A 12,500-nucleotide genomic window follows, 5' to 3' on the forward strand; every position below is an offset into this window, starting at 1 on the left:
GTAAGTCGCAAAAGTACGCATGCGCATTCCTGATTATCTAAAGCATGCAGCGAGTGTGTAACTGAGAACCAGTGAAATAAAACGATACCGCTCTCCCCTATCAAGACTTCTCGCGAGTTCTTGGAAAAGAAAAGGCTTGGAAAGGGCGTTGGCCAATAGCTTTTACTTTAACTTAAGGTAAAATGTGCAACTGGATAAAGAAAATCAAGGTCTTGTTCTAAAAGGATGAAACATCCATGGTTGGTTAAAGTTTTGTGTTCTTATTGAGAAAAAAAAATGCGTTTTCCTTTGATTTACTTGATCACATTTCCAATCGGCATAAAAGGTGAAAACCTTAAAAACATCGGTAGCGACAATTAACAAAAGCTGTCTTCTTTAACTTATACGAACGGATAAGTCTACATTTGAAGGAAAGGTGTGTTTTAACCGAAAATGGTCGTAAGAGTGTTCTGTTGGCAATTTCAAATGCTTCAACCTTTAAGTGCCTATGACCCCAACACACTTTTCCACTTTATTTATTCTTCGAAATCGTCCCGAATACATCGTCGTGTTGTTTTTTGGAACCTTTTTATTAGAATTTCACTTTTTTGGCTTTGAAAGACGGGAAAAGCGGTCATACTTTGATCTATCACCTAGCAATGAAGGGGAATGGGCTCGATACCGGGTTAACGTCACAAATTATATTCAAAGAACTGGAGCGTTTTTCAATTGAGTGTCGAAAGTAATTAGCGAATTGCTTTGGTTTATGATTTCTTCACTCATTGATTGGTTCAAAGTTCTCGCGCCATTTTTTCAACCAATCAGAAGTGAAACAAAAACCAATCGTGGCTCGCGCGTGCACATGTTCCCGCCTTTTGTGTCGGCTACGTGCAATTACTTCGAGTTTTGATTGGTTTACCGGATTGTCTCCGTCCTTTTTGATCGGCCAAAGTAATTACTTTGGATTTGGTTTTACGATACTCATTTGAAAACCGCTCTATTCTCTATTTTCGCAAAATACAGTTCATTTTTGGGAGTTATTTGCATTTAAAGAACCCTCCAAAAAGTATTGCATTAAGGAAATGGGAAAATAGTAAATGCAAAGCAATCTGTGACGTCAACCTGGTATCGAACCCATTCCCCTCCATTGCTCGGTTATTGATCAAAGTATGACTACTTTTCCCATATTTCAAAGCCAAAAAAAAAGGTGAAATTTCAATTAAAAGGTTCTAAAAACAACATGATTTATTTGGGATGATTTCGGGGAATAAATAAAATGGAAAAGTGTGTTGAAGTCATAGGCCTTTAATCTTTCACTCCCATTATCTGAAAGTTCATTCCAAACTACTTCTAAAGATTCCTTCGTTGGCTGGTCGTGACAATTTAATATTACATCGGGATCATACCCTTAAGTTGATAATAATCTTCATTCTCAATACTTGTCTACCTGACCGTGAATGTATTAAAATTGAGAGGTGAATTTACCTACTGATCGATCCTGGGCAGGAGTCAAAGGGTAACACACAATCCCTTGACAGAAGGATAACTTCAATGACACAACCTTGCATATACGGCGAGAGCTACTGAAATTTAAATTGACCAATCCGAATTCAGCGAGCGGTAAAACCTGTGCTATCCGATGACACGTCACTTGCTCGCAATTAAAGGGCCAGAAAACTATTTAAAATATTTTGTGGCAACTTTTTTGTCAACAAACTTTGCCGCCAAAACTGAGTTGCCAGCAAGCGGCGGTTCGAACGTCAGCTGTTGTGCTTTGGCTGTTATTTGTGCTTTTTCTAACTAATTTAAGACGTAGTCAGTCTTACACAAGTATTTTCGAATAAAGTGTAAGAAGACGTCAAAACTGTAATGATGATGATGTATTTATTTGTGTTAAATAAAAGACTTTGATGGCGTCTCGTCCGACAGGGTAGATCGACAACAACGTCTTTTACGCACAGAAATGCACTGTTTCCAGTGAAAGGGCAAAGGATTGACAGGATAGCACAGTTTTGACTTCCGCGCCCACTGGGGGCGCGGGTTCCGTATGCACGGAAGAAGCATTGAAATGCAGAAGGAGACGAGTTAAGGAATAAACTGAATCTTTTTCTTATTTTCTTTCTAAGATGAAATAATATCATCGTCGTCAACGTCGGAGCCAACCTCGGCCCCAGGCCCTGATCCTGCTGATACACAATCCCACAGCTCATTGCCTCAAGTGGTTCCATTTTGGATCATATCCGTGCTGGTTGTGGCTTCAGTGATTGCTATTGTACTAACCATATTTTTCTTGTATCGCTGGAACTCTCGATACAGTGGCTCGTTTAAACCTGAGCCTTCGTCATCTAGTACAGAATTACCAAAGCTGAACTCGAAACCTCGAATATATGTTTCAGCGCATGAAGAGAAGGCTTAAGAGTACTTTCCTGTACGAAACTCGCTTAGCATATATATCCCCATTGTAACGAAAGAGGACGTGGCTGGACCAGGGTGGTGGAATACAAATTCCTTCATTGGTTGGGTAGATGCTGAGAACTTTATAGAACGCTAAATGTGGGAAAGCTTTCAAGACAGACAGACTCCATCCGAGAAATTATCTCTCAGTAAGTTAGAAACTGCTTGTACTGAACAAGGAGGGTTAATCATCAGTGCATTTATCAAAGAGGAAAGTTTGTGTCGTGTCTGGATCAAGAAAAGAAAAGAATTAGTATTAACAAAGTGAACCTCTGGCGCCAAGATCGAAAGTTTTACGCCAATGATATAATGCCGCTCTGTGTGCAATTCAATGCATCGTACATAAGGGCAGGGACTAAGATTTTAATCTGATGACGTCATAAGGAGTGGAATCACAAGCACGATACTACAAGAAGCCTCGTTCACTTGGGAAAATCATTTTGGACTGCGAAGATAGCAGCTTCGTTTTACGGAAAACGAAATGATCAGTCTAGATTGCAGTTTACTAACCATAAGTTTTTTACAAGAGCGTTTGTTAGTTCAGTTGAATATAAAGCACGATTTAATTTGAAGTAAGAGATAAAATGTAATACCTCTAGCCAAAATAATGAAATCTGACTAATAAGATCCCGGTCATTTAAAAAAAACAACAACTGAGAACTATAACAGAAATTTTTGGCATGATACTCACCCTTAACAAGGTTTGTGTACGAAAAATGCAATTTTCAAGGAAGAGTAACGAAACGAGAGTTAGAAAAAAACCATTGATATCGCATGCAATTGAGGAATGGATAGAAATAGCAAACAAGAGTATTTGGCGACTCCTTGAATCCAAAAAATCAACCACTTTTCCCACTACTGGACAAAAGTCATTTTTCACTCTTACAGAAAGACAAGATCGCCGCGAGGTACACAGCTTTGTTAATTTTGTTTCTTTCATCTTGCTTTTGAAATATCCAAATTAAAGTAAGACTTTGCGTCACACTGAGATCAAATTCAATACCGTGAAAGCTCACTTTTTGATGTAATACCATCAAAGATAGCCAGTGTTTGTCAGTAATGATCCATTACATTGATTTTACGATTTTTTTTGTCCGGGATGAAAGTAGTCGTTAAGTGATTGAACCATCGCTGGATAATTTTCAAGTGACTTTTTACTTGACTGGTTTTAACAATAAAATGAGTATTTGCATTGTGTAGCTGAGTTCAGTTTATTTGAGTTTCACACACACCCCCATCCGCAAGGTGGCTAGGGAACCCGAAAAGAGCAAGCTCCGACAAAAATGGGAACATCTTGCCCCACTTTTTGCGAATGCAATGGTGCAAAGGTCCTTTAATGTGCAACAGAATTTCGTTTGGCAAAAGTTGTGATGTGGGGCTAACAGTTCAATTTTAGCCCTAATCCGAGAGTACTTGAAATTCCAACCGGTAATAGATGTCATTACAAAGACAGATCTTTTAGTTTTTATTATCGTTGCTATTACTACTGCGAAAACCACCGATCTGTGGAATGGGCCCGAATTATTGAGTGACTGCCTCGCCCACTTCAGTTAAATATTTTGATGACTGAAATGCCTTTCTCACGGTATGAGCAATAGCCAGCTTTCCCCGTCAAGGTGTACCGGATCAACCACAACAATAGAAAGATGTATGGGTCCGCAAATGATCCCCAAACTGTACCGCACTGAAATGATACCAGGGGCCCGTTTCTCGACAGTCCCGAAAACTTTTCGGGCCCGAAAGCCATCTGTGAAATTGCCAACCGCTTGTTTTGGAAAGCCGATCTTTTAACATGTTTTCAAGGTAACAAAAAGAAAAATAACTGTGAAGTTTGACGAATTAAATGCTCTCCGTTCTTGAGTTACAAAGGGAATTGTGACACCCGAAAATGGCCCGTAAATAAGTTTCGGGACTTTTGAGAAACTGCCCCCAGGACCGCATATGATCCCCATGTTGAACCGCAAATGATTCCGGATCCCGGAACGCAAATGATCCCCATTTTGGACCGCAAATGATCCCGAAAAAAGTAAGGAATGGCATGGAGCGTGGAATGGTCTGGATAGAGAATTAATGTGAAGAGCGCTTATTTATATTAAAATCGCTTTAAATCATGGCTAACACAGGTTTCTGCCTCATTATAGTTTTTCAGAAGGACTGAATTTTGTGTCTTACCACACTGTTATAAATTTGCCACAGTCTCTTTCGATCTCCCTGGAAAAATCAGGTCTGCCAGCGGCCTCGATTCAGGGACATTTCGTTTTTGCATGTGTTAAAAACTCAAATGTAACCGGTGCCAGTCACGTGTGACCGGTAACTGCAAAAACCACGAAACGAAAACAAACAGTTGGGATATTCGAACAACTCTGGCAAACACACGCAGGGTTCGAGAAACGAGCCCCTGGTCACAATCAGTTTAGAATTGCGTCCAAGATAGTTTTTGATGATTGTATCCGATAATGATAACAGCGTGGTAAGAAACAAAATTCAGTCTTTCTGGAATACTATAATGAGGCAAAAACCTGTGTCAGCCATGTTTTTCTGAGGTGATTTTAATAAAAATAAGCGTTCTTTGCATTAATTCTCTATCCAGACCATTCCACGCTCCATGCCATTCCTTACTTTTTTTTTTCGGGATCATTTGCGGTCCAAAATGGGAATCACTTGCGTTCCGGGATCATTTGCGGACCCGTACAAAGATACGTTTTCAAAATCATGAGTACCGGGTAGGAAATGGATAAAATTGTTCTTGTCTAGTACAAGAAAGATTCCCTAGCCTCTCAATAATTTGAACTATTTACAAGCAAAAGCGGGCGGAGCAGTGACTCAGTAATTCGGGCCCATTCTACAGATCGGTGGTTTTCGTAGTAAACTCATTAATAATTCATGAGCGAAACAGCCTATCAGGAAACCGATAAAATGTCATGTGAATGAGCCTTAAAAAAATGACAAGACACTTGTCATTAGAATCTTTTGTATAAAGCATACTAATAACGCAATGGTCTCCCCTCACAACTGAATCTTTGTTCGGACTCCAGAGGAACACGCTCATTGTGGATTTTGAAGCCCTTCAATAAACTCGCAAATTGTCTCATAAAAATTCTTTGACTTCGGCAATTTAAAGGCCTGGCCAAACGCTCGCAACATTTCAAAGCATCATCTTGCAACACTGTTGGGCGCAACATGTTCCGTACGTTTGGCCACCCTGTTGCTATATGTTGCAACATGTTGGATGATGTTGGATCAAATTTGAAAACGGTCAAATTCAGTTTCGTGCAACATTTTGGATGTTGCATGATGTTTTACTCGTTTGGCCACGTTCACGCAACATTTTTGCACCGGTGCATGCGCGCTAGGTCCACTTGTTGCGCGCCAGGGGCCTGGGGCGCATAAACATTGACATGTTGGGTTGAAAAAGTTGAAAATGTTGCGTGCGTTTGGCCAGCCTGTTCAACACATGTTGCAACATCATGCAACAATGTTGCAAGATGTTGCGTTGAAATGTTTGAGCGTTTGGCCAGGCCTTAAGTTTCAATAAGAATAAAACACAAACAGCGGTTACAAACATTTGCTTGAACTACATAGCTTTTTATAAACTTAATGTTTCGTATATTACAACATATCACGAAAAGTGATTGTTATTCAGTTACGGAGAAATTTAAATTAAAAAATACAACTGAATGACCTGGGAACTAACGAAATTGATTGACATAACACGACAATAAATATGCTAATAATATATATAAATATTCATGTAAAAAGTGTTCTCTGGTTAAACGTTTTTTTGATAAAAACGTAAGTTCTCGGCTTCCAGACTAAACTGAGCCTTTAAAAACTAAGATGTAAATGCGCGAGATGGAAATATATACAAAATGGAAGTGTGAAAAAATTGTAAAAACGGTAAAAGGGAAATATGCGCTAATCTAAAAGAATAGAGTATTGTTTTGGCAAAGGCTTGGAGTTATTGTCGGCTTCATTAGTGTTAGGGGTGTGCCAAGATTCCAATTTTTTCGGATTCGGAAGTTTCCCTTGTCAATTACTCTGGCATTGTTGAAATCAATAGAGTGATTGTTACGCCAAGCGTGAGCTGCAATATTAGGGCCAGTTTTACATAGTTTTACATTACGAATGTGTTCCTTTTTCCTCGTTCGCAAAAAGCACTCATGCTCGTGAAGCGCATGCGCGAAGTTAACCAAAGCGTATACGTGGCGATACGTGGCATGGTTTCATCTTTCATAGCGCATGCGCGAAATTTAAGCTAACGTGCATACATGGCATCGGACGAAAATGACGTCGTTAAAGGATCGCACGAATATGGTCTCTAATTCGCTCAGACCACATACGTTTGACGATCCAGGACATCAGGGATCCCCGAGTTCACGCAAATATGCGTCTACTTCTTATATTTCTCGTGATAATCTGCCTGACAAGCCATGTTTGGCAGGAAAAATTCTTTTCAACTGTCACGTGCTAGTTAACACTAAATTAAATTAGAATAATCTATTGATTGCTTGCCCTTGGTTTATTACGGCAATCCTTTACCAATACCATGATTTCTATTTCTCTCAGCTCTTTACAAAACTTGGCCGGCGAAATTTCAGTTATTTGTTAGTTGTAAAAATACTTCACTTCAATAATATCACAAGTGTATCTCTTTAAGACGTTTTCTAGCGTAGAGCTTGCCCAACAGGACATCTTGAATTGTGACAAACAGAAAAACATGCCAAATTTGTCAAACACATTTTGATCTTAGAAAATTAAGCAAATAGAAATCGGGACCGAGAAAGTATTTCCATATCTTGAATTCAGTCCTTCGGAAAATGAATGGCAATTAAAAAACTGAAGTGTTGTAAAATTTTCATAACTGGAATGTTTCCTGTTCTTACACCTTTCGCCAGTTCTATTTCCCACCATAATTGGTTCACTACGCGCATGACAGTTGATGCATCGCAGGACAATGGGGAATTGCAGTTATCAGGCTAGACCTGCCAGCATTATGATTAAGAAGATCTTAGCACACCTCCATCTATTTTCAGTTGTACCCTCAAATATATCCCGGTGACTTTTTTTTTTTTTTTTATTTGTTTTAGAATGTATTTATACCCTATAAAATGCCTTGCAGCTGCACTTATCTGAAAGAAATATAAACATTTGGTGTGTGACACGTGTGTGCTTTAAAGTTTCATTCCAATATTCGCAACCACAACATTTGTCATTTATAACTTATCCTTCATTTATCCGATCCTCATTTTAAGGTTTACTAACGAGAGAAAATGTGAGGTAAATCTGGGTTATGTGATTATTTACAAGCCGACAACAACAAAATTACGGAATTTCTTTTTAATGTCAAAGTCCTGAATTCATTTAGTAAAATGGACCACAAATGTTGAAATGCATATTAAAATTTGGATTCAGAAGTCTTAATGAAACTTCTAGTTATTTTAACACCTGACTGACCTTATCGTAGTTTCAGCGAATCTCGTTAAAGTTATTTGCTGATTGGAAAGATAAACACTTTGTCCAGCTGCAGTTCAGAAGTGCAGACCTACAACTTGCACAAAACGTACGCTTCACACAAAGAACTCTTCACTACAATCACCTCCGCTTTGATATAACATCTCTGACGAACAGAAACCATTTGACTTCGATAGTTCTCAATGTTGAAGCTTATTACATTTCTGACACTTCGCATTTGCGTTTTTTTCTTTATACCAAAAGCGTTAGGAAGAACGCCCACTCAAACTAGCAGCGATGTTTTGACGTACAACAAGTTCAATTCGCACACCGAGTACGACGCTAGTGCATGGCGTGGGACTGGCACGCTATCCTTCTTTTTCAACACAGGCAAGTCTGACGCGTTTCTTCTTTACCAAGACGATCGCTCCTTCAGCTACTTTCACTTCTTTTTAGTCAACGGAACAATCCAGGCAACGGTTAATTTTGATAATTGCCCCAAAAGTCAGCTCATTATTCGAGGAAATTACTCAGACGGACGATGGCATCGCGTTAGCTTAGCAAGACAAATTCGTCATCTGACAATAACAGTGGACGGATGCCATTCTAAAAACATTTCGTGTGATATTTCCTCTACTGAAAGAGAAAAATGGGAGGTTCTGTACGTTGGCAGCATTCGTATTGATATCCCCAGAAATTCGTTAGCAAATCCAAGCATGGCTGATGAAGCCATTAAGACTACGTAAGTTGAACTATGCAGTTAAAATTTATGACTTCGGTGGTCTCGTAAAGAGATAGTCAGTGTGAAAAAATAACTTAAAATAACTAGGTTGAATACGCGCTCAGATGAATTGAAGAAACTTTTTTGGAGCTTAAGTTAAGCCTAGAGAAAAATTATGGTCAGGTTAGGATTAGTTTTGATTATTATACGCGGATATCAATTGACTCATTGTACAAAAGTAAATAATGAAAAGAACTGTGTTGAGTTGAACACGTTTGTCGTTGTGGTGTAGTTGTGAAGACACAGGACTTGAGATCTGGAAGGTCCAAGTTGGAGTATCGGCAAGTGCAAAGTACACTTCTTTGTTCCCTTAATAGGTTGTAATGTTGAGACTGAATAGATAACTGCATGAATACAGAAACCGATACGATGATACGAAATGTTGAGATGCGTAAGGCAGAGCTTTAGAGAAGGTATTATATAATAGGTGTTTTCAGTCCTTTTGGGTGGGGGGTTTAGCAACTTCTTTAAACTAGGTAGAGTGCATATTCAACCTAGGTTAAATGAGGATCACCAATTTAATTTAAGTAAAAAACGGATTTAACCTAAGACCGGATTTGACCGACAACAAAAACAAAACATAACTGCACGAAATAGTGAGTGAATTGATGAATGAAACGGCTGTGCGCAATAACATGCAGCACGAACTCTCGTGTATGCTTTATGGCAAAACCGTCATTTCAATGAATGGAATTCGACTGAGGTCAATCAAAAATTGACTGTGATTGGTGAACGAAATACTTATATCGAAGAGGCTTGTCAATTTATGGTTATGGGGTCATCAAAAATTAATTTTCCGTAAAGATTAATACTCTTATTACCTTCCCCAGTTGTCAAATTCAGAGGGTGCAAGACCTGCTTCTTGTGGCTTCGTAACTGCAATAATCTTTTATAATTATTTCCATCTTGCAGATTTCAAGGGTGCGTTGGTCACGTGACGCATGCTGTCCCGGGAGGAGATCCCGAGGAATTACCACTAAGGTCAACTGTGGGGACCACGCAAGGCTGTCCGAGCCACTGTTCAATCGGCGAAAAATGTAACGAAGTCACTGATGACGTCACCGAAAAGAAATGTGAAACCCCAATCACTCCAAACCTAGCGCATGCGCACACATTCACGACTAGCTTTTCGAGGGAACAGGATTCTCTTCGCTTGTACTCCACGCCAATGTTTGTAAATTCAACTCAGCCTCGCATTTTGTCGACAGAAATGGCTTTATCAGATACAACTGTGGGTTCAACTGGTACCCATTCAGTTTCAACCCATGTTCCAGAGCATGCGCAGATTGGAAACAAGACAAGCTTGATTCTAGGACGCTCTTCCAGCCTAAAGCAATACAGTGCAGTTCTTTCGACTTCTACTTCCACCGTTATCAACGAAGTCGCAGCAATTGCGAAGGAAAACAGCGCTTTCTGTCCAAGAGGCCACTACGTCATTTTCTACCTTGGGTTGCTTGTATTGCTTAAAACTGTTGTCAAGGACTACTAACTTGTAACTTTTTCTCACGTCACAGATTTCTGCGTGTTCAGAATTACTGCGTTAATGTTTGGGCGTCATACAAAACAGGTTATTGTTTCTAAAGACTAAGTTGATTGTCCAAGGACATGCATGCTATTAAAGGCATAAATTTATACTGAGACGGAGCATGTCCTCTGATACACTCGCCTGCCCGCAGCCGGACTAAAGGCTGGTTTTAAGCACAAGAAAGACATAAAACGCGGTCAGAAGTTCTTTGCACTAATGCAATTAAACAGAAAGCACTAAGGTGCATCTGCATCGACTTTGCTACGCAAAGCTAATGAAACTAACAAGAACGGAATAGGAACTTCTAAGCGCAGACTGTGCGCATGCCTGATTAGCCCCTGGTACGTGCGTGCTCGTTCAATCTCGTTTCCAGAGCTACGATCCTTTTGGCCAGCGCCGAGGAGCGAGGCTCAAAGGATCCGGCTCTGGGAACGAGAATAGTGATCGTTAGGGCGAACAGTGCATATTTGAAGAGCTCTGGGATCGAGATTGGCACACGGTGCCGGTTGTGTACATTGCTTGGTAATGATCAATTAATTGCCGGGCATCATTAGCCATCTTTGTTTGAAAGACAACCAGTTGCATGGCTGGGTACCGCGGTATATATTATATATTTAACTTAATCAGATCATCGAAGTGCGTTGTTTGCTACAGAGATTTACTTACAACAAAAATATTTTCCATGATCCATTTTTTTCCTTAATTAATCAGTGTGTTTAAATCTGAGCTAATCTTTGAATCTTAGTTGATAATAACATCTGTTTGACGTTTTATGCAAAACAATTAGAAATAAAGTAACTTTATCACAAGATGATTTGTAATGTTGTAGTTTTTATTGCTTTAGACGGCTAGTTACGTTGAATGTTTAATGCAAGTACTGTATTGTAACAGCAGAGACCGGCTACGCGATCCAAGACCCAGTGTTTGGATAAACGATCTTGTCTCGTAAGTTCAAATAGTACAAAAAAAAAATTTCCACAATTGTTTCGTCAACTGAGTGCTTCAATTCTGAAACATTACATTTTCGGTAATGATCTTCCTTCGATTAATTCTTCATTCCTTAATATCCATGGAAATCATAGTTCCAAAACCTTTAATGTACGCCATGCACTTCAAAAGATCGAAATGACGATCAAGCATGAATTATAAAATCGCCCATCTGTCACCAGAAAAACACAGTATCAAGGTCATTTGAATTCCAAATCAAGTCGATTCGTGACCACAAGTTTACCGCTTTGGAACATCGCTGCTGCAAACGTCTGTTCACAGACATTCTCAACTACCTTATGATCTTCTCATAAACTGAAGTTGTCAAGTTTCAAAACTGGATGGTGGGCCCTATGGCGAGTTGAATTAGTTTTAAGACAAATACGAGCCTCATTAATGTTTTTGTGACACTTGCCTTACAGTTATGAAAGTTTGGCGCTTCGAACAAATCTGTTTCGTGATTGTCATCTGCCATCATATCATTTGTGACTCGGGTCTCAAGACAGATGAAAACATCAACACTTTAAAGTACAGCAAATTCGCTTATTCGGCGTTCAGCTCCCTGCAATTTACTAACAATTCGACCCTTGTTTTTCGCTTCAAAACCCGAAAAAAGGATGGAATGTTGTTTTACATGGACGACCAAGGCATAAAGGAATATATGGACGCCTTTTTGTTGAATGGAAATCTCCGACTTCGGCTAACAATAGGAAGATGTCGCCAAAGACAACACTTTATTAACGGCACATTTAATGATCTCAACTGGCACAAAATTACATTAAAAAGAACTTCGAAAGCGGTGCTAGCTGGCGTAGACTACAACACTAGTTACACGCTTTGCGATGGATTAAGGAAAACCGACTTTAGGAAACGTAGCCCGTTGTATGTCAGTTATTTCCCTTCTAAAGAATGGGGTCATCCCAAGTGGTCCCTCGGTCGGGATTCTTGGATCATTTCCATGCAATACGGCGGGTAAGTTAAACTCGGCTATTTACTCTTAAGTCAACTTGTGAAACCCATTCCTGTCCACACGTATCCTGGCCGGGTATTTTTGAAAACGAAGATTATTTTGCGCGCGAACGAAAAAAACTCTATCCACAAGTAGCGTTTTTCGAACCGTATTAGTCTGTCCACACGAATACGCGAAAATGACTCGAAAACGCACATCCTCACCCAAAGAACACGCGCTCTATATGGCGTCACGAGCCCGGCTCTGATGTCATCGTATTCGAAAACCTCGGTTATCACCCGCCCGCACGAATACGATAAACCTTCGTTGTCGGTGACCGAAACGCCGTAATCGTGTGTACGGGAGGAAAAATG

General features: G+C 39.7%; 3 protein-coding genes across 3 annotated transcripts in view; all 3 read left to right on the forward strand.

Moving 5' to 3' along the window:
• Positions 1-3,626, forward strand: part of LOC138044406 (neurexin-3-like) — a 10,608-nt gene extending 6,982 nt beyond the window's left edge. The window contains exon 5 of the mRNA XM_068890923.1: positions 2,106-3,626. Within this exon, the coding sequence (XP_068747024.1) occupies positions 2,106-2,395 (290 nt within the window). The 3' untranslated portion in view covers positions 2,396-3,626. The remainder of the gene's footprint in view (positions 1-2,105) is intronic.
• Positions 3,627-7,967: 4,341 nt separating this feature from the next.
• On the forward strand, positions 7,968-10,999 carry LOC138045239 (uncharacterized). The gene is made up of 2 exons (XM_068891665.1): positions 7,968-8,626; positions 9,578-10,999. The coding sequence occupies exons 1-2, from the start codon at positions 8,088-8,090 to the stop codon at positions 10,152-10,154; spliced, it is 1,116 nt and encodes a 371-aa protein (XP_068747766.1). The 5' UTR covers positions 7,968-8,087; the 3' UTR covers positions 10,155-10,999.
• Positions 11,000-11,210: 211 nt separating this feature from the next.
• The window catches only part of LOC138045236 (neurexin-3-like), a 14,059-nt gene continuing 12,769 nt past the window's right edge, over positions 11,211-12,500 (forward strand). The window contains exon 1 of the mRNA XM_068891662.1: positions 11,211-12,149. Coding sequence (XP_068747763.1) covers positions 11,602-12,149 — 548 coding nt within the window. The 5' untranslated portion in view covers positions 11,211-11,601. The remainder of the gene's footprint in view (positions 12,150-12,500) is intronic.

This window comes from Montipora capricornis, chromosome 4 (assembly GCF_036669925.1).
Source record: "Montipora capricornis isolate CH-2021 chromosome 4, ASM3666992v2, whole genome shotgun sequence".
NCBI classification, from domain to species: Eukaryota; Metazoa; Cnidaria; class Anthozoa; order Scleractinia; family Acroporidae; genus Montipora; species Montipora capricornis.

What these genes read in the sequence shown, in the direction of transcription:
- LOC138045239 (XM_068891665.1), top strand. Translation starts at nt 8,088, where the DNA reads ATGTTGAAGCTTATTACATTTCTGACACTTCGCATTTGCGTTTTTTTC. An exon ending in GATGAAGCCATTAAGACTAC is followed by an intron (nt 8,627 to 9,577) that starts GTAAGTTGAACT and finishes TCCATCTTGCAG; the next exon opens with ATTTCAAGGGTGCGTTGGTC.